At 42.8% G+C, this 24,543-nt stretch overlaps 1 protein-coding gene across 11 annotated transcripts in view; it reads left to right on the top strand.

Moving 5' to 3' along the window:
* Positions 1–24,543, top strand: part of TPK1 (thiamin pyrophosphokinase 1) — a 259,313-nt gene that overhangs the window by 178,269 nt on the left and 56,501 nt on the right. For 10 of the 11 annotated variants that reach the window (XR_008327150.1, XM_053359643.1, XM_053359645.1 and 7 more), the window contains one exon: positions 16,919–17,030. Coding sequence is in view for 10 of the 11 variants with exons in the window: in XM_053359643.1 (XP_053215618.1) it covers positions 16,919–17,030 (112 nt within the window). In the remaining variant the exon portion in view is untranslated. Of the gene's footprint in view, positions 1–16,918; positions 17,031–22,271; positions 23,507–24,543 lie in introns of those variants that run through there. The other variant, XM_053359644.1, reaches the window with a different exon arrangement.

Here is a 24,543-nt window from a genome sequence, read left to right as displayed (position 1 = left end):
TGCTGTCCCGGGGCGATTTTAAAATGCTGGCGGGCGGCAGCAAAGCCTCTGCTGTCCCGGGGCGATTTTAAAATGCTGGCGGGCGGCAGCAAAGCCTCTGCTGTCCCGGGGCGATTTTAAAATGCTGGCGGGCGGCAGTGAAGCCTTCGCTGCCGACCCCCAGCATTTTAAAAGCCCCCGGGAAATGCTGGCAGGCGGCAGCGAAGCCAGAGGTCCAGGACCTCTTCTGAAGGCCGGCGGTGGGCGAAAGTCTTTGCTCCCTCCCGCCTGCCTTCAAAAGCCGTCCGGGATAGCGGAGAAATGCGCTGCGCTTCTCCGCTATCCCGGGAAGGCAGGCGGTCGGGAGCAAAGACTTTTGCCCCCCGTCGGCCTTCAGAAGAGGTCCAGGACCTCTTCTGAAGGCCAGCGGTGGGCGAAAGTCTTTGCTCCCGACCGCCAGCATTTTAAAAGAGGTCCCCGGAGATTTCCCTATGGGCTTTCTTCTTGCGAAGCAAGCCCATAGGGAAATTCGTCTGGCGAAGCACCTCGAAAAACAGAAAACTCTTTCTTCTTGCGAGTTTTCCGTCTTGCGAGGCATTCGTCTTGCGAGGTACCACTGTAGTTGTTGGATTACCTCTCCCACCATCCATCACCATTGGCTAAGCTGGCTGGGGAAGGCAAGAGTTGGAAAACAAGAACATGCAGAGGGCACTGTACATGATACATCACTGATATCACTCAGCATAAGGAAGCTCCTTAAGTTTATATCTAAATAATGTGTTTATAATATTTATAACTAAAAAAGGCTAATGGCCCTGGGTATTTTATTAGCTTCTCCTACAACTTGCTTCATTTGATGGAGTCCTCTGGAGCTATTTGCTCTGCCAGCCTCTTTTGTGGTCCACTTGCTGTCTCCTTGTATCACACTGTGGCCTGGATTGTGTAGGCTGAGTTGTGGGCTGAGTAGATGGATGAAGGAGAGAATATCCTTCCTACAACAGTGAACATGGATGGTGATACCTTTAAGTCCCTTACAACTCCATGATTCTGAAGCATGCCAGACAGTTGTTGGCATCCATCTGTCTCAGGGCACAAGTCAGACCCCTGTGTTAGCAGCACCAAAGTGACCTCCCCTGGGAGCAAGCCTGGGCAGTATGTATGGAGGTCCTGGGCTGTCCTTCTTGGCCTCACTGATGTGGTCCAAAGGAAAGCAGAACAATACATTTGGCACCAGCATGGCTGCAGGAGTTCCCGGAAGGAGGCATGCAAGACTTCATCCAACCGTCTTAGAGACTCCACTCTGGATTTGTGTAGGGTTTACTCCTTAGCCTTTTCTTCTCTTGAAGCTGTCCCACAAAGCAAGTATTCACAGTATTGTACACCTATATGAGCAACCAGTAGACAGAGCAATGGCATAATTGATGCTTAATGTAGACTTTCTCCAAGACTGGATGCAGAGCAGAATTTGCCATGTACCTTCTTTCTTTCTTTCTTTCTTTCTTTCTTTCTTTCTTTCTTTCTTTTCTCTTCAAAAAGATAGGGGCAGCTGAAGAATAACTATAATTATCATCATTATCTCAATTTCAATTTATTTGTTGCTTTGCATCATTTATATCACACATTTTGAAGTACTCAGAGTGCTCCCTCACATATTTTTCAATATTCATTACAACATTCCTATAAGGTAGATATTAATCTTATCCCTTTGTTGCAAAAATTGAGATAGTCAATTGCCTATGGGCTCAGGGTGGTAAGTTCATAGCCCCATCTTTCTTGACTACTCTGTTGTACTAGTGACCCAAATCTCACCTTATCAGTTCTTTGGGTGACCTTTGGCAAGCCATTATCTCTGTTCCTCACAAAGTTGTTGCCAGGATTGCCAGGTGTGGAATGCTGTAAGCAGTGGTTCCCAATTGGTGGTTCGCGTACCCCAGGGAGTCCATGTAACCCACCCAAGGAGTCCGGGGCACCATTCACATAGCAAAAACCACCATAGAGATATCAAAATTTTCAAAAGTAGGGAATCTATGGCTTGGCTTTTGAAAAAGTTTAGTGCTCATTTCCTGGTTAACTGCTTCCGGGGGGGACATTTGCAACCCTTTAACCCAAAAATCATAAGGGGTTTGCACTGTAATCATGGATTGTGCTGCTGCTGCTCACACAATGAAATTTGGGGCCATATTCCAGCGTGCAGTTTTTTCCTCATGGGAGAATCATGGGAAAACAAAAATGCACATGCGCATAAAAGGTGGCAACCTGTCTGATGATGTCTGCTGCAGTGTCACACTCTGCCCTTTGGTGTGAAATTTAGCTTAATATGGTGGTATATGGATCAAAAATAGATCAACAGGTAAAACATTGTAAAAGTAACATTAGAAATTGGGGCAGAAGCACTAGCATTATAACCAGGGAAACGAACATCATAATCCCCACATCTGAATGCCCCTTTAAGTATGATTTTACTTCCTTGAACCTCAAATGTCTTTAAATTCCTTCCAGGACAGATCCTCCCCCTAATTAACTGATGTGGCATCATCAAAGGTACTTTTACATAATATACTGCAAATTAATACTCCCATATGTAATTCAAAGAAATGTGATTGAAACTTTTCTTTTGATTTAAGCACAAAAGATTTCAAGCTATATAATGATTATCACGATATACACTGTAAGGCCATTAATCAGTGAGCTGTTGATATTGAAGTTAAACAAGTTCTTGCATAAACTCTGTAGATAATGACTTTCAAATTATTGGTATAAACTTAGACACAGCTTGATTGGAACAGTCTTGTATATAATTATCCAGCACAACAATTTAAAACACACTTTTGGAGGCCAAATATCGCTTGCATTGAATCATCTGAGAGAGCAAGAGAGCATCAGTTCTACCTATATAAGTTTTCTACCTATATAAGACCTGCCTATCACTCATGGGCTCTGCCACCATACGCTGCCCTTGCCAGAGTTTCCCTGAGTCTTACATGACCCTGTTTGTAAATTACTGAATTTGACTAGGCTAATAAAAACTGCTTACATTGTTCAAACAGATATAGATATGCTCAAAACCTAAAGAACAAAACTATTAATAATCATGAACCAAGAATGTCCTTGCCACGTGTCCAGGTAAGCCCCATCTCCTGAAAATATCCAACTATTTTTCTCCCAGCTGGAATATATATATATTTCTTCCCACCTCCCCTACCTGCTTCTCAGAGAAAAGGGCTAAGTTGATAAGTAAACATGATACATTAAGGGAGAAATTGTGTGACATTTGCTATGTGCTTTGACGTAGCTGGGCCTCGGGGGCAGGGTTGAGCTGGAATCGGAACATGACATGGGAGAAGGAATTTGTCTGCATTGTGGTCCCCATTGAATTTGCTAGGCCCCTTCCCCCAGCGCCTGCTATTTGTAGTGCCCTCCCCTCTCATACCCCATGTTCCTGAATCTGGTGCCTTCCTTCTCTGGAACTCAAGGGGCCCGACATTTGCCCTCCCAACTTTCCTACTACTGTAACTAAAAATTGATGCAGGGTTCCAATTTCTGAGGTTTTTGAGCCCAAGTAATAGTTATTATTTATTACATTTACATTATGCTTTTCTTTATGCCTAGGATGTGCCCCAGAATCCTCAGCAGACAATGTGGAAAGGGTTGCCCTGAATGTAGAAAGCTTGAAAACTACAGTTGTACTCTATAGTGAAGTCTGCCGTTTTCTGTGTCTCATTCCACAATACCCCACAAATTAAATATGATGAAATGGAGCCACCTTTTAAAAATATTATGAGCATTGATCAATTTGGCAAGGGCAATCATTTAAATGAAGGAGTACGTAATAAGCAGTAGATATCATTATCTTCTTTTTTCCTAGAACAGTAATAAAAGGGTAGCACAGGTTTCTGTTCCTGCATGACTTATAGCCATACTCAGTGTGTTCCTTTCCAACCATCCATTTTATTCCTTTATACAGAATAGTTACAACTCTATGGTTAGTAAGTTCCTCTTCAAAAATACATGTTCATTTCTTGGAAACACATTATTAGGTATATAATGAAACAAGTTAAAATGTTATTTCTTTGCTGGATAAGATGTGCCGAGGAAAAAAAGCTAATAAGCTTATTCCATGCATTTCTGAATATAACTGTGGGAGGTTGGGATAAGCTGGCTTGTGGGGGAATGATGAATATTGTTTTGTGAACCTAACATCTAATTTGCCAGGAAAGGGTTTTGTTTCATTCTTGGAGGTTTCACTTGGCACAAAGCTAGCTGTAGTTTGTGATCTATATAGATTATGATGCCTCTGTAGCCACATGCAGCAAGTAGGAATATTCATGAATATATAACTAGAAAATACACTCATCACAAATTACAGCTTTCAAAAAGCGTGGCTTAGCTGATCCTCTGCTCCTTTACTCTGAAGTCAATCCTACTATGTTCAATGGGACTCCCTTCAAGGTAACTGTGTATAGGATTACAGACCTAGTATTGTCGGCATCCGGGGCTCGAAAGGCCAGCTGGCTATCCCTCAGCTGGATCGTCTCCTTCCAGCCGTGCCACTGCGAAGATCCATTGACCTCTGGCTCCGAAATAAATCAGTAACCCAAGCCTCCCAGACTTCGGCACACTATACTTAGCAGTGTAAACTGCACAACAGAAGAGGCTCTAAAGGATCCAATGGACCAATGCAACTAGTTCCACACACAGAGCACAATTTTGGACTTGTGCTTCTCCATAAACAGCTTTTTTGCACATAACATGTTATTTCTGAAACTGAGAAAACCTTCAGACACTTTTTATGATCTGGCAGTGGTTTGGAGGACAAAGCAAAAAAAGTCCACAGTCCTAAGCTAGTGCTAGTGAGAGCCTCTCTCCCCATGCACAAAGGGGCTGATCCAGTATGGATTAAAACACACACCCCCCTCAACACTGCCAAAAAGGTACTGCTATTTTCAGGGGCTGCACACTTGATTACTATTTAAAAGCAAAATACACAATACTCAATTGTGTATTCATCTAGTATGGCCCTTTGCCTAGGTCTGAAATTGCCAAGGGGTTTTGGTTGCTTTGGGGATATACACATACACCACCACACACACCTTAATGATGGCCACTTTATAACAATAGGAGTAACAATGTTTAGCATTTATATACCACACTGACATACTTAAAGCAGTTCACATATATTATTTCAGCAATCCTTACAGCATCTCAAAGATGGCTAATATTGTCTCCATTTTTTTAGTGGTGATGGAGGGGCCTGCAAGAACAGTTGCCACCACCTAGAGAGTTATCAATGCGGTAAGATTTGCGTCAGGGACTTTCTTAGCTGCTGTGGGCCACCAGATTTGTGCAGTGAGGCAAGTGGGATGTTCCTCACAGTGAGAGTTGTGCCAAGGGTAGACAAAAGGAGGCACATGCAGGTAAAAGGGCTACCAAAACATTCCATAAGTCCTTTCTACAGCATTAGATAACTGACAAAAATGTACTTCCTTGATAGATTTTAAAGTGTAAGTAGAAATATCTTCCTCTTCTAGCACTATGCTGAAATCTTACATGGGTTACACTAAACTCAGCTCAATGTAATGTAAAAGTCATGCTCCATTAATTCTTGGACATCTTCCTATTTCTTGGTCATAAATCCTACTACCTTGTATTACAAACTGCTGTAAAACTCACAGATAAAAGATAATTTATGTTCCGTGTATAGCCTAATGTTTCTGTACTCCCGAGAAACACAGTATCAGAAAATGAGAAAGTACATATATGAAATATTCAGCTATTCATTCTGACCACGGCTAGCAATGATAAACATGACTCTGAAGGGACCAATGTTCTTCAGGGGAGGTTTAGCCTAATGGTAATTGACATTACACTGAGGTCCAGCTCCAAGAGCCTTCTGCCAGCTCCCTCACTGCCAGAAATGAGGTTACAGGGAACCAGGCAGAGGGCCTTCTCAGTAGTGGAATGTCCTCCCATCAGATGTCAAGGAAATAAACAACTATCTGACATTTAGAAGACATCTGAAGGTAGTCCTTCCTGTTTAGGGAAGTTTTTAATATTTGATGTTTTATTGTGCTTTTAATTCTGTTGGGAGCTGCCCAAAGTGGCTGGGGAAACCCAGCCAGATGGGCAGGGTATAAATATATTATTATTATTATTATTATTATTATTATTATTATTATTATTATTATCATCATCATCATCATCATCAGAATTTCAGGCATAAAAGGCTATGGGTTGTATAAACTGCAATTCCATTATTAATGATAATTTTCATCACCCAGAAGTAGCCATGATTATTATTTAGTGATGGTACCACATAATTCTGCTTTTTTACAACAACAAAAAATATAGTCTAAGTGGATGAGCACATTATGAATTCCATCAAAGAGAATGTCTCTTTCTGGGGCTTAGGGGGACAAAGATCATCTGCATACGCAGTACACATTTTGGGGATTTCCTTGCTTGTGCAATAGAATATGACAAAGTGGGGAAACCCTCGCCACTCACTGAGTAGCCTTTCATCTGAGCAATTTAAAATGCTTTCTAGGTCCAATTCCAACAGGCTCCCAAGACAAACAGCTCATCACAGACTAAAACAATTTCTGGATCTACATTAGATTTAAGGTGGGTAACTCCTTGATTGAAAACTGAAGTTTTTACCATATCCAAACCGTCGCGCACAGTCTAGCTTACCATTTATCTGACCATCAAGTTTTCCATATGTGGGATTTGGGAGCTGGTGGGGGAGACTATTTGGTTGTGATTCCTGCACCTCCAATGTAAAATGGTGTAGCCTAATAAAAGTTTTACCATGTTTTGAGCAATATGTCTAGAAAGCCTCAAGTTATCAGTCTGCTTACAGCACTACACTATATCAAATTTCACATGGTTGGGTGGGGGTTGACACTTGTGAGATACCAGGCCAAAATTGTGACCCCTAGTTAAGAGCAAAGACTTCAGCCCACCTCCGTTCAGAAACGAAACTCTGTGAAAAGGAGGGTTGACATGCAAGATTTTGGCTCAGAGGCCAAAGCACGGTAAATCTGTAGTTTTGGGAGGGGGATATTTTTGCACTCCTGCCATTTCTTTGCAATTTGTTCATTTGTAAATCAGTCAGATATGTTTTAGGTATGGAAAAAGTCTCTGTACTTCATTTCTTCAAAAGGAACCAACTACACAAAAGCTAGCTTTACATTTTCCACCTCTCAAGAGATGGAAGTAAAAGGAAGACTGTGCAGCCTCTGACCCACAGAGCCAAACACAGCTGCAGTCATGTATGGAGGACTCAAGACCTTTTGCTTTTGCTGACTGCCTGGGATTGCAAAACCAAGGGGACCTGATATAGTAGCAGCTGTTCTACAATACACCAGTTCCACTTAACTGATTGCATCAAAGGGAAAGATGAGATAGCAAAGATCTTCTGGCTGGGCACAAATGCTGCTTAGTTCTTGAGTCCCCACCTGCTTTCTTAACTGGTGCAGTCCAGATAGCAGCCTCAATGAGAAGTAGGCATGTGCATGTGATTCCTAGAACAAATCTTGTAATTTGGGGGAATCCTGTTCTGGTTTCCAGCTAGTCATGCCCACCTTTATGCCATCCTGTTCCATTCTCACCCACCCACAAAAAACAAGTCAACATTCTGAGCATGCTCAGTCCTCTTGGAGGCATTTTTGGATTTCCCCTTTCCCTGTGATTTTTATTCCTAAAGGAGTTTTGTACTTTGGCAAAACTCCAAGCCTGTTGATACTTCTCTCTTGTTTGTAGTTAGTTCCATTTTGGATCCTCACTTGGAGAATTGAGATTTCTATAAGTGTGCAGGATTAATTCTTTCTTTGCTGTGCTTTAATTTGTATCCCCACATCACCCTTTGTAGTGAGAGGACAAAAATGGACTCAAGAAATTGGCTTCATCCAGAATACTTTATTGAGATTTTGTATGACTGCAGGTCTTGCTCTTGTGTAATCCGTTCTGCTTTGTTTTGTTTCCTTGTGCTGGATCACAAAATAATTTCTGATAGCCTTTGGTGATCTTCTGATATTGCAGTCTAATTCTGTAGGGATAATTCATCAGCATTATGGCTATGATGATAAATGAGATGCCAGAAAGAAACAGATTCTGCTTTAGGAGGTTTGTGCATTTTGAGAAAATGGTCTCTGCTTGAGCTACTCTAATACATCCAGCAGGAAGTCACTATGAATATAGTAGGGTCAGAAACATTTTACATAGTTGTGATTTCTCCCTAAGCATCCTATTCCATTCTTGTTGAAATATATGACTTAAAATTACTAGGGGTCTTACATGACTGTGCTGAAAGTTCCTGATACTGCATTCTCTTACTTGAAAGTAAATGCCATCATCATCAAACCTTTATTGCATTAGCATACAGCCATAGCAAGATAAGACAAAAATGCTAGAGAGAAGCAACCTGATAAAACAGAATTCAAACAATAAAGTAAATGCTATAAATATTATCAGGGCTGATTTCTAAGTAATTTGAAATCCAAAACAAATTTCAGTCTTGCTCCATCTTCCATGTGGCAACCCTTGATCATCTTGGTTACCCTCCTCTGCACACTATACAGTGGTACCTCAGGTTACGGACGCTTCAGGTTACAGACTCCGCTAACCCAGAAATATTACCTTGGGTTAAGAACTTTGCTTCAGGATTGAGAACAGAAATCATGTGGCGGCGGCGCAGCAGCAGCGGGAGGCCCCATTAGCTAAAGTGGTGCTTCAGGTTAAGAACAGTTTCAGGTTAAGAACGGACCTCCAGAATGAATTAAGATCTTAACCCAAGGTACCACTGTACTTCTGTTGATGCAGCCTAGCATAGCATAAGCTTTTTTTGCTGCTGCATCACACTGTTGACTCATGTTAAGCTTGTGGTCTACTAAGACCCCTAGATCCTTTTCACATGTACTACTGACAAGCCAGACATCCCCCATCTTATACTGGTATAGCTAGATCTTCCTGCCTAAGTGTAGAACCTGACATTTGTTCCTATTGAAATTCATTTTCTTAGTTTTGGCCCAGTTCTCCAATCTCTTAAAGTCATATTGAATCCTGATTTGTCTTCTTCGGCATTAGCTACTCCTCCCAGCTTGGTGTCATCTGAAAATCTGATAAGCATCTCTTGAGTTCCTTCATCCAAGTCATTTATAAAGGCGTTGGAACAACAATGGCCCATTCCATTCAGTTTGGACTGATTCACAAGTAACACTAAGCCAAACCAGGAGAGGAGTGCATCAGTCACGATGTCCTCTCTAGAAACCATATGAAAATGGTTTGGCTTAGTGTGAACACAAGGGTTTCTAGAGAGGACATTGTGACTGATGCACTCCTCTCCTGGTTTGGCTTAGTGTTACTTGTGAATCAGTCCAAACTGAATGGAATGGGCCATTGTTGTTCCAACCTCCAGCTCCTCCTCCAGCTGCACTGCTGTAAGCTAAAACATGGTTTGGCTTAGCATGTAAGCTGATGGGGGCTCATGGTTTGTCTCAATCTCTAGAGCTCATAGGATTGAATGCTCCCCCATGCAAACAATTCCCTCTATACAGAAAACTAGATGTCAAGAGTAGAATTCTGGTCTAGCCAATCACTTGGCATCTAGTTTTCTATATGCAGACACTGGGGATGGCGGGGTGTGGAACAGCATTCAGTCTTCTGAGTTCCCCACATGCTCTTTGAAATGGTATGGGCTTGCCATAAGAATATATTGTTTTTGCTAGAGAACATTCAAACAGGAGGCATGAAAAGGAAAGAAACTGAGGTTTCGCTGGTGTCCAGCTTAGGTCAACGCAGGCAAGCACATTTTATATTCATAGTGGTACTTCCAGGTCCCATGTATGTAATGAAATGGGAGAGGGGTGCCCTGCGTAGAAAAGATGAAATTCAGGTATATCCTTATCAAGAAAACCTCCAAAGACATTTTTATCATTCAACTTTGTGCCACAGTGTGGTAAATAAGTTATGAATTAAAGCCTTGCTTCCATTGCCACAAGGCTGTTTCTCCAACCCCTATACGGTTTTGCTAGTCACAAAAGCCACATTTAATGAATAGCTCCTATTCCTTCAGGCTTTCTAGTCAAAACTATACGTTTATGTGAGCAAAACATAAAAATGAAGTTATATGAACAAAACCATATGAAAAGCTCAGTCTTATTTTGGTTAAAATGCTTTTTTTAAAAAAGCACACACAAACACACATTTGGATGTTTTCCTCAAAAGGCTGAACTTAAAAACTGATCTTTATTTTCCATCACCAGCGATGAAATGAAAACGGAAAAAGAACTGAATCAATTTTTCTGATTGATCAGGGTTTTTCAAAAATGGTTTAATAAGACAAAAATCAATGGAATCTCATTATATAACATGATTTTTATCAGCAGTTACATTAATTAAAGCACAGTCAGACTTGGATCCAGAAGAAAAAATGTTAAAGCTCTGTTCAGGTTTTTTACTTTGGTGGTGGTATCTCAGCAACTAAAGCATAAAAGGGAATAATTAGCCACCTTGGCATTGGGTATTGTTTTGCTTTTAATGTTAAAACCTTGAGGTGCTCCTGCTCCACTTTATCCTGACTGACTTGTGGCCCCCTGAGATATTAAATCAGCACTACAGCCAGTTGGAGACCACAGTAGACTTGATGCCCTGGTCTTCCCTTCCATCCCGGAGTTCCCTGATTTTCGCTTGAGCGAACGCGTCATCTCTAGTAAGCCCGGTCAGTTCTCATTTCCCAACCAACGCTCCCCCACACACCCATTGGTCCTCGGGAAACACGTGTCGGACCTCTGGCGGTCCCTCTCCTTCCATGTACTCTGGCTTCCTGGAGAGAGCATCTGCTCTTACGTTTTCCTCTCCCGGCACGTATCGTATCTCGAAGGAAAACTTGGAGAACTCCTGATCCCATCGAATCTGTCTCTGGTTGAGTACTCGCGCGGTCCTCCAGTATTCTAAGTTCTTGTGGTCAGTACAGACCTGGATCTTGTGCCGCGCCCCTATCAACAGATGTCTCCATCGCCGAAAAGCTGCATAGATCGCAAGCAGTTCGCGGTCATACACGGTATAGTTTTGCTCCGACTTGTTCAGCTTCCTTGAGAAAAAGGCACACGGCCTCCAGCTCTGCTTGGCCTCTGGCTGCAAAAGGACCGCCCCGATGGCTCGGTCGGACACGTCCGTCTCCAGTTTTATGGGCTTCTCCAGATCAACGTGCAGGAGCTGCTCCTCCGAAGCAAACGCCTTCTTCAGTCTTTCAAAGGAATGCTGGGCACTTTCCGTCCACGTGAACTTCTTTTTGCTACTGAGACAATCTGTGATGGGCGCGGTTAAGTGAGCGAAGTTCTTTATGAACTTCCTGTAGAAGTTGCTGAACCCTAAGAACCTCTGCACATCCTTCCGGGTTTTGGGGGCCTTCCATTCCAGCACTGCCTTCACCTTGCTTGGGTCCATAGCTAGGCCCTTGTCTGACAACTTGTACCCTAGAAACTCGACTTCTCTGGCGTGAAATTGGCATTTTTCCAGCTTGACCCACAACTGGTGCTTCTGCAGTCTCTGTAGTACTTCCCTGACGTCTCTGACGTGTTGCTTCTCATTGTCCGAATAGATTAAGAAGTCATCTAAAAAGGCTACGCAATTCTTGTACAGCAGGGGCCCCAACACGTGATGCATGAAAGCTTGAAAGCAGGCGGAGCCCGGTTGTAATCCAAATGGCATGACTAAGTACTCAAAAGCCCCTAGGGGGGTGAACATGGTAGTTTTCCATTCGTCCCCCTCCCTTATCCTAATCAAATTGTACACTCCCCTGAGGTCCAGCTTGGTAAAAAATTTTCCCCTGCCTTACCCGTGTTAAAATGTCATCAATCCTGGGCATTGGGAAGGTCACGGGTTCTGACACCAGATTTAACGCCCGGTAATCTACGACTAATCTGGGCTGATTAGTCTCCTTTTTGTCCACAAAGAACACCGGATTGCCCCCCACCGCCTTTGATTCCCTTATGAACCCCCTCTTCAGGTTCTTGTCAATAAATTGCCGCAACTCCTGCATCTCCCGGTCGGACATGGCATACAGCTTACCCACCGGCAGCTGAGCCCCTGGGAGTAAGTTGATTTGGCAGTCAAAGGGCCTATGGGGGGGTAGTCTATCCGCCTCCTTCTCGCTGAAGACTTCCTTCAGGTCAGCATATTGTGGTGGCACCTCCCCTTTTAGTTCCACGGCCAGCCCAGCCACCCTGGCCACTGTCATTCTTGGGTTCTCCCCCCCCCAGACAGTGTTCCAAGCAGTAAGCTGACCCAAAGGTGACTGACCGCTGATGCCATGACACTACTGGATCATGCAGTGCCAGCCAGCTCATTCCCAGTATTACTGGAGGTCCTGCCAGTGTGGCCACGTGAAAAGCGATGGTCTCCGTGTGCCTGGAAACCCTCATTCGCATTGGCGGGGTCTGGTGCGTCACTTCCCCCCCCCCCAGAAGTTCCCTGCCATCGATGGTGGTTTTCCAATCCTTCCCCTCCCTCTTGCGACCTTCACTGGAGTTTGAAACCTCTCGCACGCGCCATCAATTTCCATTGGCTCAGCCGCCTGGGAAAGCTGTCTCGGTATTTCAGGAATGCGGTAGTCATGGCAACGTTCCCCTCTCACTTCGTGTTTCTCCTGAGCCCGCGCTTCCTGCCGTACTCCAATCGCAAGCACAGCCTTGGTCAGCTCATCCATCGACTGTGGGCGGGGCGCGCGGGACAACTCGTCTTTCACCGTTGGGGACAACCCCTCCTCAAACAACATTTCTATCGGTTCAGAGTCCAGATTCCAGCCAAGCCGGTGGATCAACATTGCAAAGCGCAACCAGTAGTCTCTAACTGACTGGCTCCCCTGCTTGCACCCCATCAGTTCCCGCCGAGTCACACTTTGCTCCACTTCGCTGGAATACATCGCATTCATTGCTTGGAAAAATTTCCTAAGGTCCTTCAAGGCATCATTTTGTGTCGCCATTAGGGGCCTGATCCATTCACGCGCCCCATCCTCCAGATGCCGCACAATGTAAGCTACCCTCTCCCCGTCATCAGCAAAGTCATTATGCTGCAGTTCCAAAGCGTACTCTATTTCTGTTCGGAACGCATTGTAGTCCTGGGGTTTTCCCCAAAACTTGTGTACCAGCCCCGGTACTTTCCTTGCGATGGGGGTGGGTCTGACTTGCACATCCTGAGCCCGTCTTTCGTCCAGCTGCGCCGTCAAGATAGCTACATGCTGTTCCAAGTCTCAATTTCTCTCTAACAGACTCGGCATCGCAGCTGGTTGCTCCGGCTCTCCGGCTGTCCCTGTTCGGCTCATCGTGCTGCCTCTCTGGGGCTCCGCACAAGCAACGTCAGGGACTGACGGATTGCTGTAATGGTTCTAGGGGTTGCTCGTGCGTAAGTTGTCGCAACTCCTGGCTGGGTTACCTGGGTGAACCCTTTTGGTCCGGACAGCCACCCATCCGTGGCTGTCTCAATCGCTGGCAGAATCCGTCAGTGGGCGTTTCTTGAACTTCTTCCAGCAAAGAAGTTCTTTGACGCCTAGTCTCCTCCTACTCTCCCTGCACGGAAGTCTTCTGCGCAGGGAGGGTGTGGGCAGCGGAGGACCCGTGCTCTCCCCACTGGTCTCCGGCGAGGAGTCATGGAGCCCCCTCGCCGATTCCCCCATCTGCCCCCCTTCTCCACTGGTGCTACGCTGATTTCCTTCCCCAGCAGATGGGCTGCCTCTCTCCCTACTGGGACCCTCTCCGGCATCCCTCTGGAGCCTTCCCTCTGCCTCTGGCTCCAATGGCAGTTCCCTGACACCACTCTTTGCACCCTTGCAGTCTAAAATGGATGCCTTTGTAGCTGATATCATTTGAAGGTTTCGCTTGATGGATCCTAGAAACTGTAGAAGGTGTGTTGGGCCTCTGCTTTTGAACACTGTAGTTTATTATGGATAATAGCTGGCATTGCCCTTGCTTGTGTGTGTGTGTGTGTGTGTGTGTGTGTATTTTGTACACAAGAGTTGTTGTTCCCTCTTCAGCAAATTTAGACTTTCTCAGCATAGCAAAAACAGAGAAATTTTCAGAACAGCACCTCAGTGGCTTTTTTGATATGGTGGTTATAAATGATGCTTAGCGTTTATATAACTTTCTCTCCCCTACTCCCAGCACTTTATACTAAAGCAACCCAATGTGTATATTATTATTATTATTATTATTATTATTATTATTATTATTATTATTATTACATTTCTATACTGCCCTTCATCCGAAGATTACAGGGCAGTTTACAGTATAAAAACATAAAAATAGATACTGTATGTGTATGTGATTGACATAAGATTGAAACCAGGAACTTCCCGGCTACAATCCAAAACTCACTTGCTAATGAATAAGACCTCCTGAACTTCAGCGCACTTTTGAGCAGTCAAATATGAGCTTGTGTGGCACAGCACTATGGTGCACTGGTTTCCATGGTGTGCCGTTGCACCGCAATCCTATGCATGCTTATTTATGTAAAAGTAAAGTCCAGTTGGCTCAGTGATGCTTAACTATAAGAACACAGGTAAGCGTGCATAGGATTGCAGCTATAGCCATGTACTTTGCCTCACTGCAGGTGGCAAAATTGTTCTAGGAAGGTAAGATTCACAGGACAAGCATGTGGCAACGCCGAGACCTTTGGCTTAAGTGCACCTGATGTGCCTGCAGCGCTGCCATTCCCATTGTAAGCAGGACAACAATGGGCATAAAAGAGTCAATGGGCGGAAGGTGAACTGGGTGCTTAGCAGTCGCAATAAGTGGGAGGAGGAAGATGCAGGAGGTATGGATATGGGAAGGAGGCATGGACCTGGGTGTGCAGGTGAAATGAGTGCAAGCAAGGCTTCAGAATAGAAAAGAGGCAAATTGAGAAATGGGGTGGATGAAAAGTGAGCTTAATAGTTGAATGGGGTGGGAAATGGAAGCTCTAAGGGGTTAATGTGGTGGGAATAGCTGTGGGCGGCAAGCAGATTGAGCAGCGGTGCAGCTCTTAGTAAGATATAAGGTTATCATTTCAGTTTACGTTGCATCATTGTTCACAATAACTTCTGCTTCAGAGAGATACCTCCGGTTTCCCATAAACTCACAAGCTTACAAACTCTAAGCAAAAACTAACAGAAATAGCAAACTCTCATCAGCTTTCCACTCCAATTATCACCCCAAAGGGATTGTCCTAAAATGCACAGTAGAAACTAGTATCCTTCCTATATTTTAAGTCATACAAGGGATTTCTATTGTAGCCATAAATTAAGTTTTTTTTAAAAAAAGGCATAAACAGTATTTTCTCAAACCCTGGAGAATTTTAAAATGCTGTTTATATGACCTCATTTGACATCCTTAGAATTGTGCTGATCCTTCAGAGCTGAGTTTATAAATATCTGTAAAGCTATGCTTTTGGTCAGACTTAGAAGAAAACATAAGAAATGGCCTCCTGGATCCGACTGAGGCTTCCTCTAGTCCAGCCAGGTGCTTCTGGAAAACTCACAAGCAGAGCTGTACCCAAATCTGCCTATCTCCTTTACAAGGAGGGTAAAAATCTTGATGATTTTTTTCAGCAGTGTTGTGGGTCCTCTTTCTTACTGCCTTGCCCCACACTGTGGCACAGGGTTCTTTACACGTGATCTTTTTTGCACACTTCCTAGGATGGCCATGTGACCACGCAACATTGCAGTTTAGGTGGTGTTGCAACAAAGAAGGCTTGTGTGTGTGAAGAGCTCCCTAACACTGCACATTTGTGCGGGGCATTTTAAGCATGTTGCAGTGAGAAGCAGACTCATCGGTCACTTTTCAACAGTGCATATGTGCATCCCAACACAAAATTCCTTCAAATTTCTCCGCCCCAGCCTCTTGGCAGGCCACTTTGTTTTGCCTCCGCTCTCTCAGATTGCTGAAAATAAAAGGAGTGAAAGGTTCAGCACAGCACTAGCATGCAGGCAAGAGCCCTCCCCATTGTCTCTCCCCCCCCTGCCCTGGGCATGGATATTCATAGCTATTCTACCAGTTAATCTAGAGATTCCAATTACCGGTAGCTATGGTGGCTATTAGCAGGGGGGATTTTTGTCTTTCACATTTCAGCACATCCTGTGCAATGCCAAAATTCGGTGCCCCCCTCCCAGCCTCTTGCCTTCCATTCTGCTCAGTCCAGCACCCTGTTCAGCGGAGCCAGGCAGGCTGCCCTCAGTCTGCTTCTTCAGCACCATTGACCACAGTATCTTTCTGGAGAGTTGGAAACACTATGCTTCCGTGTTTCAACTCTGACCTCCAGGACCATTTCCAGAAAGTAGTGGGGGTAAGCACTGTTTATTGCCATGGGAATTGTCCTGTGGCATCTCTCAGGGCTCCGTCCTGTCCTCATGCTGTTTAGCATCATCTGAGGACCCCATGTCACACTTTATGCTGGCCTTTAACAGTTAAAAGTATTTTGTGGGACCTACCTCTTTTGTTTTGTTTAATTGGTAATGTGCTGCTTTTGTTAGGAACTGGTTTCCTTGCTTTTATAATTGTATGCACTGTTTGACTTGTATTCTGATATAGTTGTTGCTGCCCCTGAAATCTTACAGTGAAGGGTGGATAAGAAATCAAATAAATAAATCTGGTGGCAGCCATGTCTCCACACCCCATTAAGAGTTTACGTGGAATCAACTGAACATTTCATGTTGAGCAGGTTCTATTGGGAGGAACCCAAAGCATCACTTTGTTCCTAGTCATCTCTGTTGAGTTTAAGAGAGTTAAGGGCTTTCTACCAAACGAATTTGCATGGAATTACAGTGTTAGGCACATGGTGTTCCACATCACAATTTAACGGCAGTGATGTGCCTAATCTGTAGCTTCTTTTGTACATAAAAGTGTGTTGTTTACATAATCATGTGCTTCCTGATAGTGGACACTAAACCAAAGTTCTTTCTGTGTTGCAGGGAAAGCACAAACTACGTGTAAACACAGGACTAGAAGGCAACTGGTGCGGCCTCATTCCCATTGGGAGCTCTTGCGACTGTGTCACGACAACAGGCTTGAAGTGGAATCTCAGTAAGGAAGGCATTTTGCTACCAGACATATTTTTTCATCCTTTTAGGAGAGTTTTCTAGATTCTCCCGGGGGGGGGGTGGAGTGGTGTTCTGTATCGGAAGAGAATATGTGGCAATGATTTACTTCTAGTTTATTATGTAGGTGCAGAAACCACCCTATCGGCCCATCATTGCATTGTGAGGAAATTGCATTTAGCCTGAAAACAAAAGGTCAATTAATAGTAACTGAAATGGTACCATTCTTCTTCCTGCAAGCAATGTTACTTGTGAAGTACTATGTGTAGCCTTCTTGGTTTTCCAGTCACATAGAACAGGCCTACAACATACAGCTGTGTGCACATTACTGTTAAATTTGTGTGGCGGGGGGGTGTCTTATAAGACCTTTGCATTCTTGCTGTTCATAGGTTGACGATAGGAAGAAATTTGATCTTTGATGGCATTTCCAGTCATGTGAGGACAGGGGGAGGCAGAATAAGGTTCTGGAGGTCCGTTCTTAACCTGAAACTGTTCTTAACCTGAAGCACCACTTTAGCTAATGGGGCCTCCCACCGCCACTGCACGATTTCTGTTCTCATCCTGAAGCAAAGTTCTTAACCCAAGGTACTATTTCTGGGTTAGTGGAGTCTGTAACCTGAAGCGTCTGTAAACCGAGGTACCACTGTATATAAGCTTGCATCATCACAGAGAGAAATGTGTTTGTCTCCGGAGAATTCTATTTTTTCAGTAAAAGGTTTGTTGAGGTCATGATACAGTACCCTCTCCAATGTGTTACTCTTCAAGGAGAGAAGGTTTCTAAGGCCTAAATCTCATACTTTATAAGCCATAAAATTGACAGGTAAATAATAGAACAATAGAGATTATTAAAAGCCCCCTCCCCTTTTGCCCTGAACTGCTTGTTGTATGTCATTTGTTTCTCAGTTCTGGAAAAAAGTATATGGCTGGAGGTGCTTTTATCATAGATAGTTCATTGAAAATAAGAAAGGCAAAATAGGAAAAATAAGATGCTATCTTCCCCTCTCATGTCTTCTTTGTCCGTCCCCCCCGCAAAACTGCAGGGAATATATTTGTGGTTTTCTGCTCCTTATCCAGAAACTCCATATTCAGTACTGCAGATAGCTATCCCAAACAGGCAGTAGATTTCAGTATATTATTTTCAAAAAGATGGGTGAAGGAGGAGGAGGCAAGTTCTGCAAGTTGATACACATTTAGACCAGTCGTGCATGTGAACTGCAACGCTGATTCAGACCTGTAATATGCTGTTTTTGAATGGGGGGTGTTGTGTGGAACTTAGCCAGGTTTTGATGGTGACACACATGCAGTGTACAACAGATCCTGGAATGAAAGGACTAGGCACTAAATGTGTGGAACTATGATCCACAAGCTTATTGATTTACATGGATGATCTGTAGCATTTTATTTAGTTGAAAGACAGCCACTCCAGGCTCGGTTCAAGTGCCCTTGTTACCAAAATACTAGGAACCACCATTCCTCCCAGTCGCTGCAAACACTGGGTCAGTGCTACACCAGGCCCTCTTCTTCATTTCCAACACACCTGAGAGATTTGCATAACTTTTGGAGTCAGTGAGACTGCTAAGGAGGCATCTCACTCCCAAGTTCCCTCTGGCAAGTAGGCCATGAGAGTTTTTTATGGGTAATCCAGTGCCCATGTCCAGTGCTCAGGGTGCTTACCATTTGTTCACTGCTTCTCTCCATCCTTCAAGACCACACTGAACCTGCTTCTCATGACCTGTTGATGTGGGGAAAAGGATTTTCCCAGATGAAGTCCGTCCTTTGCATAATGGGCATGTGCTGAGTCGGATTTCCAAGTAATATGCAGCAAAACCCCTTTTCTAAACAACATCCATCTGGCCAGTTCACTCTTTTAGGAGATTTGTTTAAATCTTTTTTGTCCAGGATACTGTTGGTGGTGCTAAGAGGCAGCTGATGTTTGACGTCATCTATTTTTCCTCTTTCAATATCTGAATGTTGCATACTAGAATTGCAAATATCATACTGTGGTTTTAATAGAGATAGATAATATAGTTTGTGTATAAAGTTTGTATATATAGAGATCTCATTTGAGAGCTTACAGACTAGTAATGCAGCAAATACATTTTACAAATAAAAAATGCACTCTGACCCTTTAGAAAGCAATGGAATACCAAATAGAAATAAAGAAAATACAAGTTGATGAGAATATTAATCAAAAGTGAAATCTATGCACTCTCCCTCCAGCAATAATACTAAATGAAACTGGGTGTCTTGATTACATGTCCAACTCTATGGAAATCAATGAATGTTAGTTCAGACTAGACTGCTCTGTCTCTTTTTTTTAAAAGGTGTATTGTGTGTGCCCACAGCAGGTTTCCCAAGCTCGACTTTGCAGGATGAATCTCTGAGTGCAAAGACACTCTATAGAAGAGAGAACTTCTTTAAACATGTTTTGATTTTGTGACACATTTGTTTTTCTCTTTCTTGGCAAGTATATTTGGTGAGTGCTTTATGTTCTTGAAAACTTGTTTCCTGGAAGATGCTATAAAATGATCTTTCCAACAAATAGGGTTGCCATATTTCAAAATCTGGACACTAAAGCTTGAGGGGGGGGTTGGCAAAATCTCCAAAAATCAACATTTCCAATATGGGCTGCCATACACCCAGGTTTTTGCCGCTTTTCAAAAATTCTACCCAGACACCATTTTTGATGGGTGAATCCCAGCTATGTCCAGAAAATTCCAGACATGTGACAGCCCTACAACACAGAAAACAAACATTGCACACTGAGAAGAGGCATTGTATAGATGAGATATTACTATTCAAATAAGAGCTTGAATTTTGATCAAGAGCTCAATGTGATATGTTTGGGCCTCTGTTACATAATATGCAGATATACTCCAATGTTTCACATTTTCAAGAGACAGAATGTTTCCTGGTAGACACAAGTCCCCATTTCCTTTTTTGATCTTGACATACTTCTGGTTTCAGCACTGTCCTCCAGGTTTCTAAAAAATTAAGTTTCTATGTGAATGATAATTGCCCGGTATCTCTAGGGCAAATTTGGAAGGGCATGAACATCATAGTGAAATGTGCTGTGAAGTCTGCCATTTCACGTTTTAAGCCGGTGAGGTTCATTTTGAATTGTTACATATAACAACGTATGATAGGCGATCGTGTTTTTTGAACATGTCCTTTAAACTGAATAATAAACATTCAGGTGTTTTCTAAGTCCTTGACTGAGTAAACAGAAAATGTCAGGGTAGTGTATCCTTCCCCCCTCTCTGTTCTGCCTATATTGACCTACCCAAACCATTGCTAAAAAATGAATTTGAGTGGAAGCTCAATGGAGATCAGATCCATTATATGGTTAAACACTCTATTCCACATACTTATTTTTAAAAGGAAATAGTTATGATCTTTTTACTATCATGCCCTGCTCTGGTGAAGGACAGAAGATGATTTAGTGATGCGAAATAGCAATGGGAGAAGGGTTCAGGTGGTAAACCTTGGTGTGTGGGGATGGAGACCAGTGGTCAGTGAAAAAGCACATTCTTTTCATGTAGAAGTCCTCTCACCAACTTACTTGGAATTGTGAGCAGTAACCAGCTTACCATAAGTGAAAGGTTCCCTTAGCAGCTACTTGATCCAACCTGCCCACCATCTGTATTTGATTTTGTTTTGTTTTCAGTTCATTAGTCAGAACGCTTTGTTTCAAATCCCTTATGGCAGCCATTTGCTGCTCTCTCAGCCGCAGTTGTTCTTTAAGTAAAAGACAGTCACACCTGATGCCACGGCCATGCTCTCTTTGGGCCCTGGAACTCGGCATTAGAGCAGCTGCTTCAGCTGCAAATATTTTCCTATGTGTCTTTTGGGGACCAATCAGTTACTGCATGGTGAAGCCTATTTGAAACACACTTAAGCAGGGCAGATGTTGCAGTCATGCCAAGGCTGGTGCTGTGCAGAGCAGTTGTAGCATTCAGAAAGCCAGATCTTTCTCCTCTCCCCCCTTCAAATGCAAAGTAGGCCTAACCCTAGAATTCAAGGCATCAGATACAGGGTTGCCTAGTGGTCTCTCAGCTAGCAGTGGGCCAGAACTTACATAGCTTCAGCAGGACTGTTGCTTCATGTGCCTTTGCAACATGCTCTAAGAGAGACAGTGGTATTAAGGATAATAATGTAACCTTATGCTGCGTCGCGTCGTGTGGGATACCTGGGACACCACCCTTTTTGGCCCTTAGGCATTGCCATAGGAGTTTCCACTGAGTAGTTTGGGGTGAAATGGAGGATGCTCTGAGGCAAGCTGACGACTGGGAGAAGAAACAGAGAAACCAAGGAGATTGCAGAAAGGATGGAAGTAAAAAGAAACCATGCAGAGAAGCTTATGGAGGACAGAGCAGCCACTGTCTTCTACAGTCACACAGCAGGCATACTTACACCTGCCTCCCAGGACCATCTGAGTCAGAGCAGGTCTGAGAGACTCTGAATGCCATTTTTTGTTTGTTTGTTTGTTTGTTTGTTTGCTTGTTTATAAGTGTGTAAGCAGCCTTGTACCCAGCATTGCTTAGGATTTCCAAGAAACCAAAAAAGCAGTGCAGTTTTGAAAGGTTCAGTCCCCCATCTTGATTCAATATGGCACCCAATTGTATCCAAACATAGACAAAACTTGCTCCTTGATCTCGGGAACAGTTATGCGAAATTTGGTTAAAATAAGTGCAGTTTTCAAAAGTTCAGTTCAACATCTTGATTCCAAATGGCGTACAATTGTATCCAAACTTGCTTCTTGATCTCAGGAACCATCAGTCAAATTTTGGTTATGATAACTTAAGAGGTGTCCAGATGCATAGCAAGCATGCAGACAAGCAACTTTCCAAAATATATAGTAGATTTTTTATTTATAAACCACCAACTCATAAGAAAAACATGTTGGTACAATAAAAGCATTAAAATCTATTTTAAAAAACAAAATCATAAAATACAGAGTAAATGGCCAACACTGAATCAAATGAATTCTCTAGAAATGCTTGGCCAAACAATGGGGATTTTCTAGACAAAATGTTACACCCACTAATGTTGGACTCCATCCTCACTTACTGTCTTGCTCAGAAACCTAATGAGAGTGGTATACCAACCTCAGTTGTTCCTCTTGCTTCTTCCTCTCTTTTTTCCTCTCTGTTAAATAAATCCTGACAATCAGTTTGTTCCTATTCTGTTAAGTTTTCCACTGATTCTTTCCCCTAACTTCTTTTAGGAAACTGGGCTATTTTTGAGGCTCATCTTTCCTCCCTCCTTTGCTGACTTGGAGAAAATCTCAGGGGGAAGCGATGCACTCCTTGTATCTGCTCTGAGCATTGCAAGTCACTGAGGTTCATATTCAGAGCCAAGGAATTACAGAAGCTTGGTGACCTCTTCAGTGAAAATGTCACCTGAAATTGGAAAGTATGGAAGCCACTCTGCCAGGAAATTGTTGGATGGTAGAACCATGTGAGTGTTTGAATCTATGCAGCCCAAATTTATCTCATGGGGCTTCCTAAATAAAAAAATTAAATCCTCTATAATTTTATCCTTGCATTTGCTGCTTTTGACACATTACTAAACCTGCTGCAGATGGCCCCTATTTTGAAAAGAAACATAACTATGAAAATATAGTAGGGTTGCCATATTTCAAAAAGTAAAAACCAGGACACCAGAAAGTTGTTGAGCTTTTTATAGGAAGACCCCAAAATTGCTGAGCCTTTTTTAAGGAAACCACTGAAACTGTCAGACAAACCCCAAAGTTTTTTGACTGACTTGCCCAAAATCCAGGACAAAGTGCCACCTTTCGGAAATTCCCACCCCAGATGTCAATTCCGCCTTTGAAATCCCAGTTATATCCGGAAAAATCCAGGTGTATGGCAGCCATAAATATAGTAAATGGGACCAGTTTGTCTGCGGGGAAATCTTCTGCCTCTGTTAGTCACCTTTCTGACAAGTTTCTTCCATGAAATATTATGGAAATCAACTCCTTTAGACAACTGCAGAAGCATGGCCGAACAGTGTTCATGAAGCCAGGCCAGTAAAAAATTAGCCAGTGTAGAGATGCTCATTTGTCTTACTCTTGCAAATACATTGCATTATTTTCATATTGAAAGACCCAAATCAAGCATAATAAATGGATGGTGTCTTGTTATTGAAACCTTTCCAAAAACCAGGTTGTCTAGAGCAATGGCTTGCTGCTTCCCATTAATTTCTTCAAAGGCTCTGAGCCATTCCACCTCCCTCTCTCCAGGGTCCACTGCTAGGTGTAAAATTATGAAATGGGCAGGATACATAAACTGTCAGTTTGCATTTCTTGGTGCAGAAAGTATTGATCTGATGTGTAGAGATCTTTCCTATTCTAATTAATTCAAGAGGGTTCTGGAGGCTTCTCTGTGTGAAAGAAACAAGCAGGAGGTTCATGGTGTTTGGGTTATTCCTTCAGAGAAGCCGAGTACAGCTGGCTTAAACTGGTTCTCTTATCTCTTCTGTCAAGGTCATGCTGACTATATAAGTAGGGCCATCTCTCTTTCCTTCTGGTGTGGTGTTCTGTATATAGTGTTAAGGTTAGACAGACTTACTATAAGTTATTGTAAGTTTAAGTTAACTCTGCTGCAACTGGATTTCTTATGGACTGCGCCAATCCTGAATGTATTGGATTTGTGACCATGATGCTCATTTGCCTTCAGTAGCAGTAAAGCTCTGCTGGATGAAATATAATTGCCTCTGGTCTATTTTTTGAGAATCCTGCAACGTGTTTAAGTTTTTACTCTGCTAACAAATGTTGGAGTTCTGCTCTGGATCAATAGTGAATAGAATTTCCATGACATAAACACGCCAACCTGCAAGAAAAAGCCATTTCTAGAGTCACAGCATTGTGAGTAGACATGTAAACATCCTTACTACACTGTGACATTATTAATCATAATGTTTTATTGAGCCCTCTTTGGATCCATGACAAGAAACAAGATAGGTCAAATATTAAATATGAAATAAAATTGCAGTTTAAAGGTAAAATATTTATTTGGCACTCATATGCAAATTGCTGAAATGGTTGTTGTTATCATATTTATATGTAGAAAGAATCTTTGAGAGGCTAATACACTATTACAGTTAAACATTTAATACGAAAAATGATAATAAAGCAGAACAATAATAGCCTTTCCTCCCTATGAATTAAACAATCACGATACACATTATTCAGTTCTGTGATAGCAATCTAAAACCTTGGTTTCTCAGCCTCAGCCTAGGTCAATGAAGGAATCGTTGGGAAAAACCAGGTGCCACATTCCCTCTAGGAAGCGGTTGATTCCAAACTGACATGAAATGAAAAAATAACAGTATTCACACTGAAATGCTGCTTCCATATTTTTTCCTTGAGTCTTGAAAGCATTAGGAATGGTGAAGCTGTAGCATTTATGATCCAATACAATGCAAGATTATTTACCGATTATGAAAAAAATATAATATTATTACTGTAAATTTGATTTCTTACCATTCCTTCACCA

Source organism: Podarcis raffonei, chromosome 12 (assembly GCF_027172205.1).
Source record: "Podarcis raffonei isolate rPodRaf1 chromosome 12, rPodRaf1.pri, whole genome shotgun sequence".
Lineage (NCBI taxonomy): Eukaryota > Metazoa > Chordata > Lepidosauria > Squamata > Lacertidae > Podarcis > Podarcis raffonei.
The sequence above is the reverse complement of the archived record's forward strand: the minus strand, read 5'-3'. Positions and strand labels throughout refer to the sequence as shown.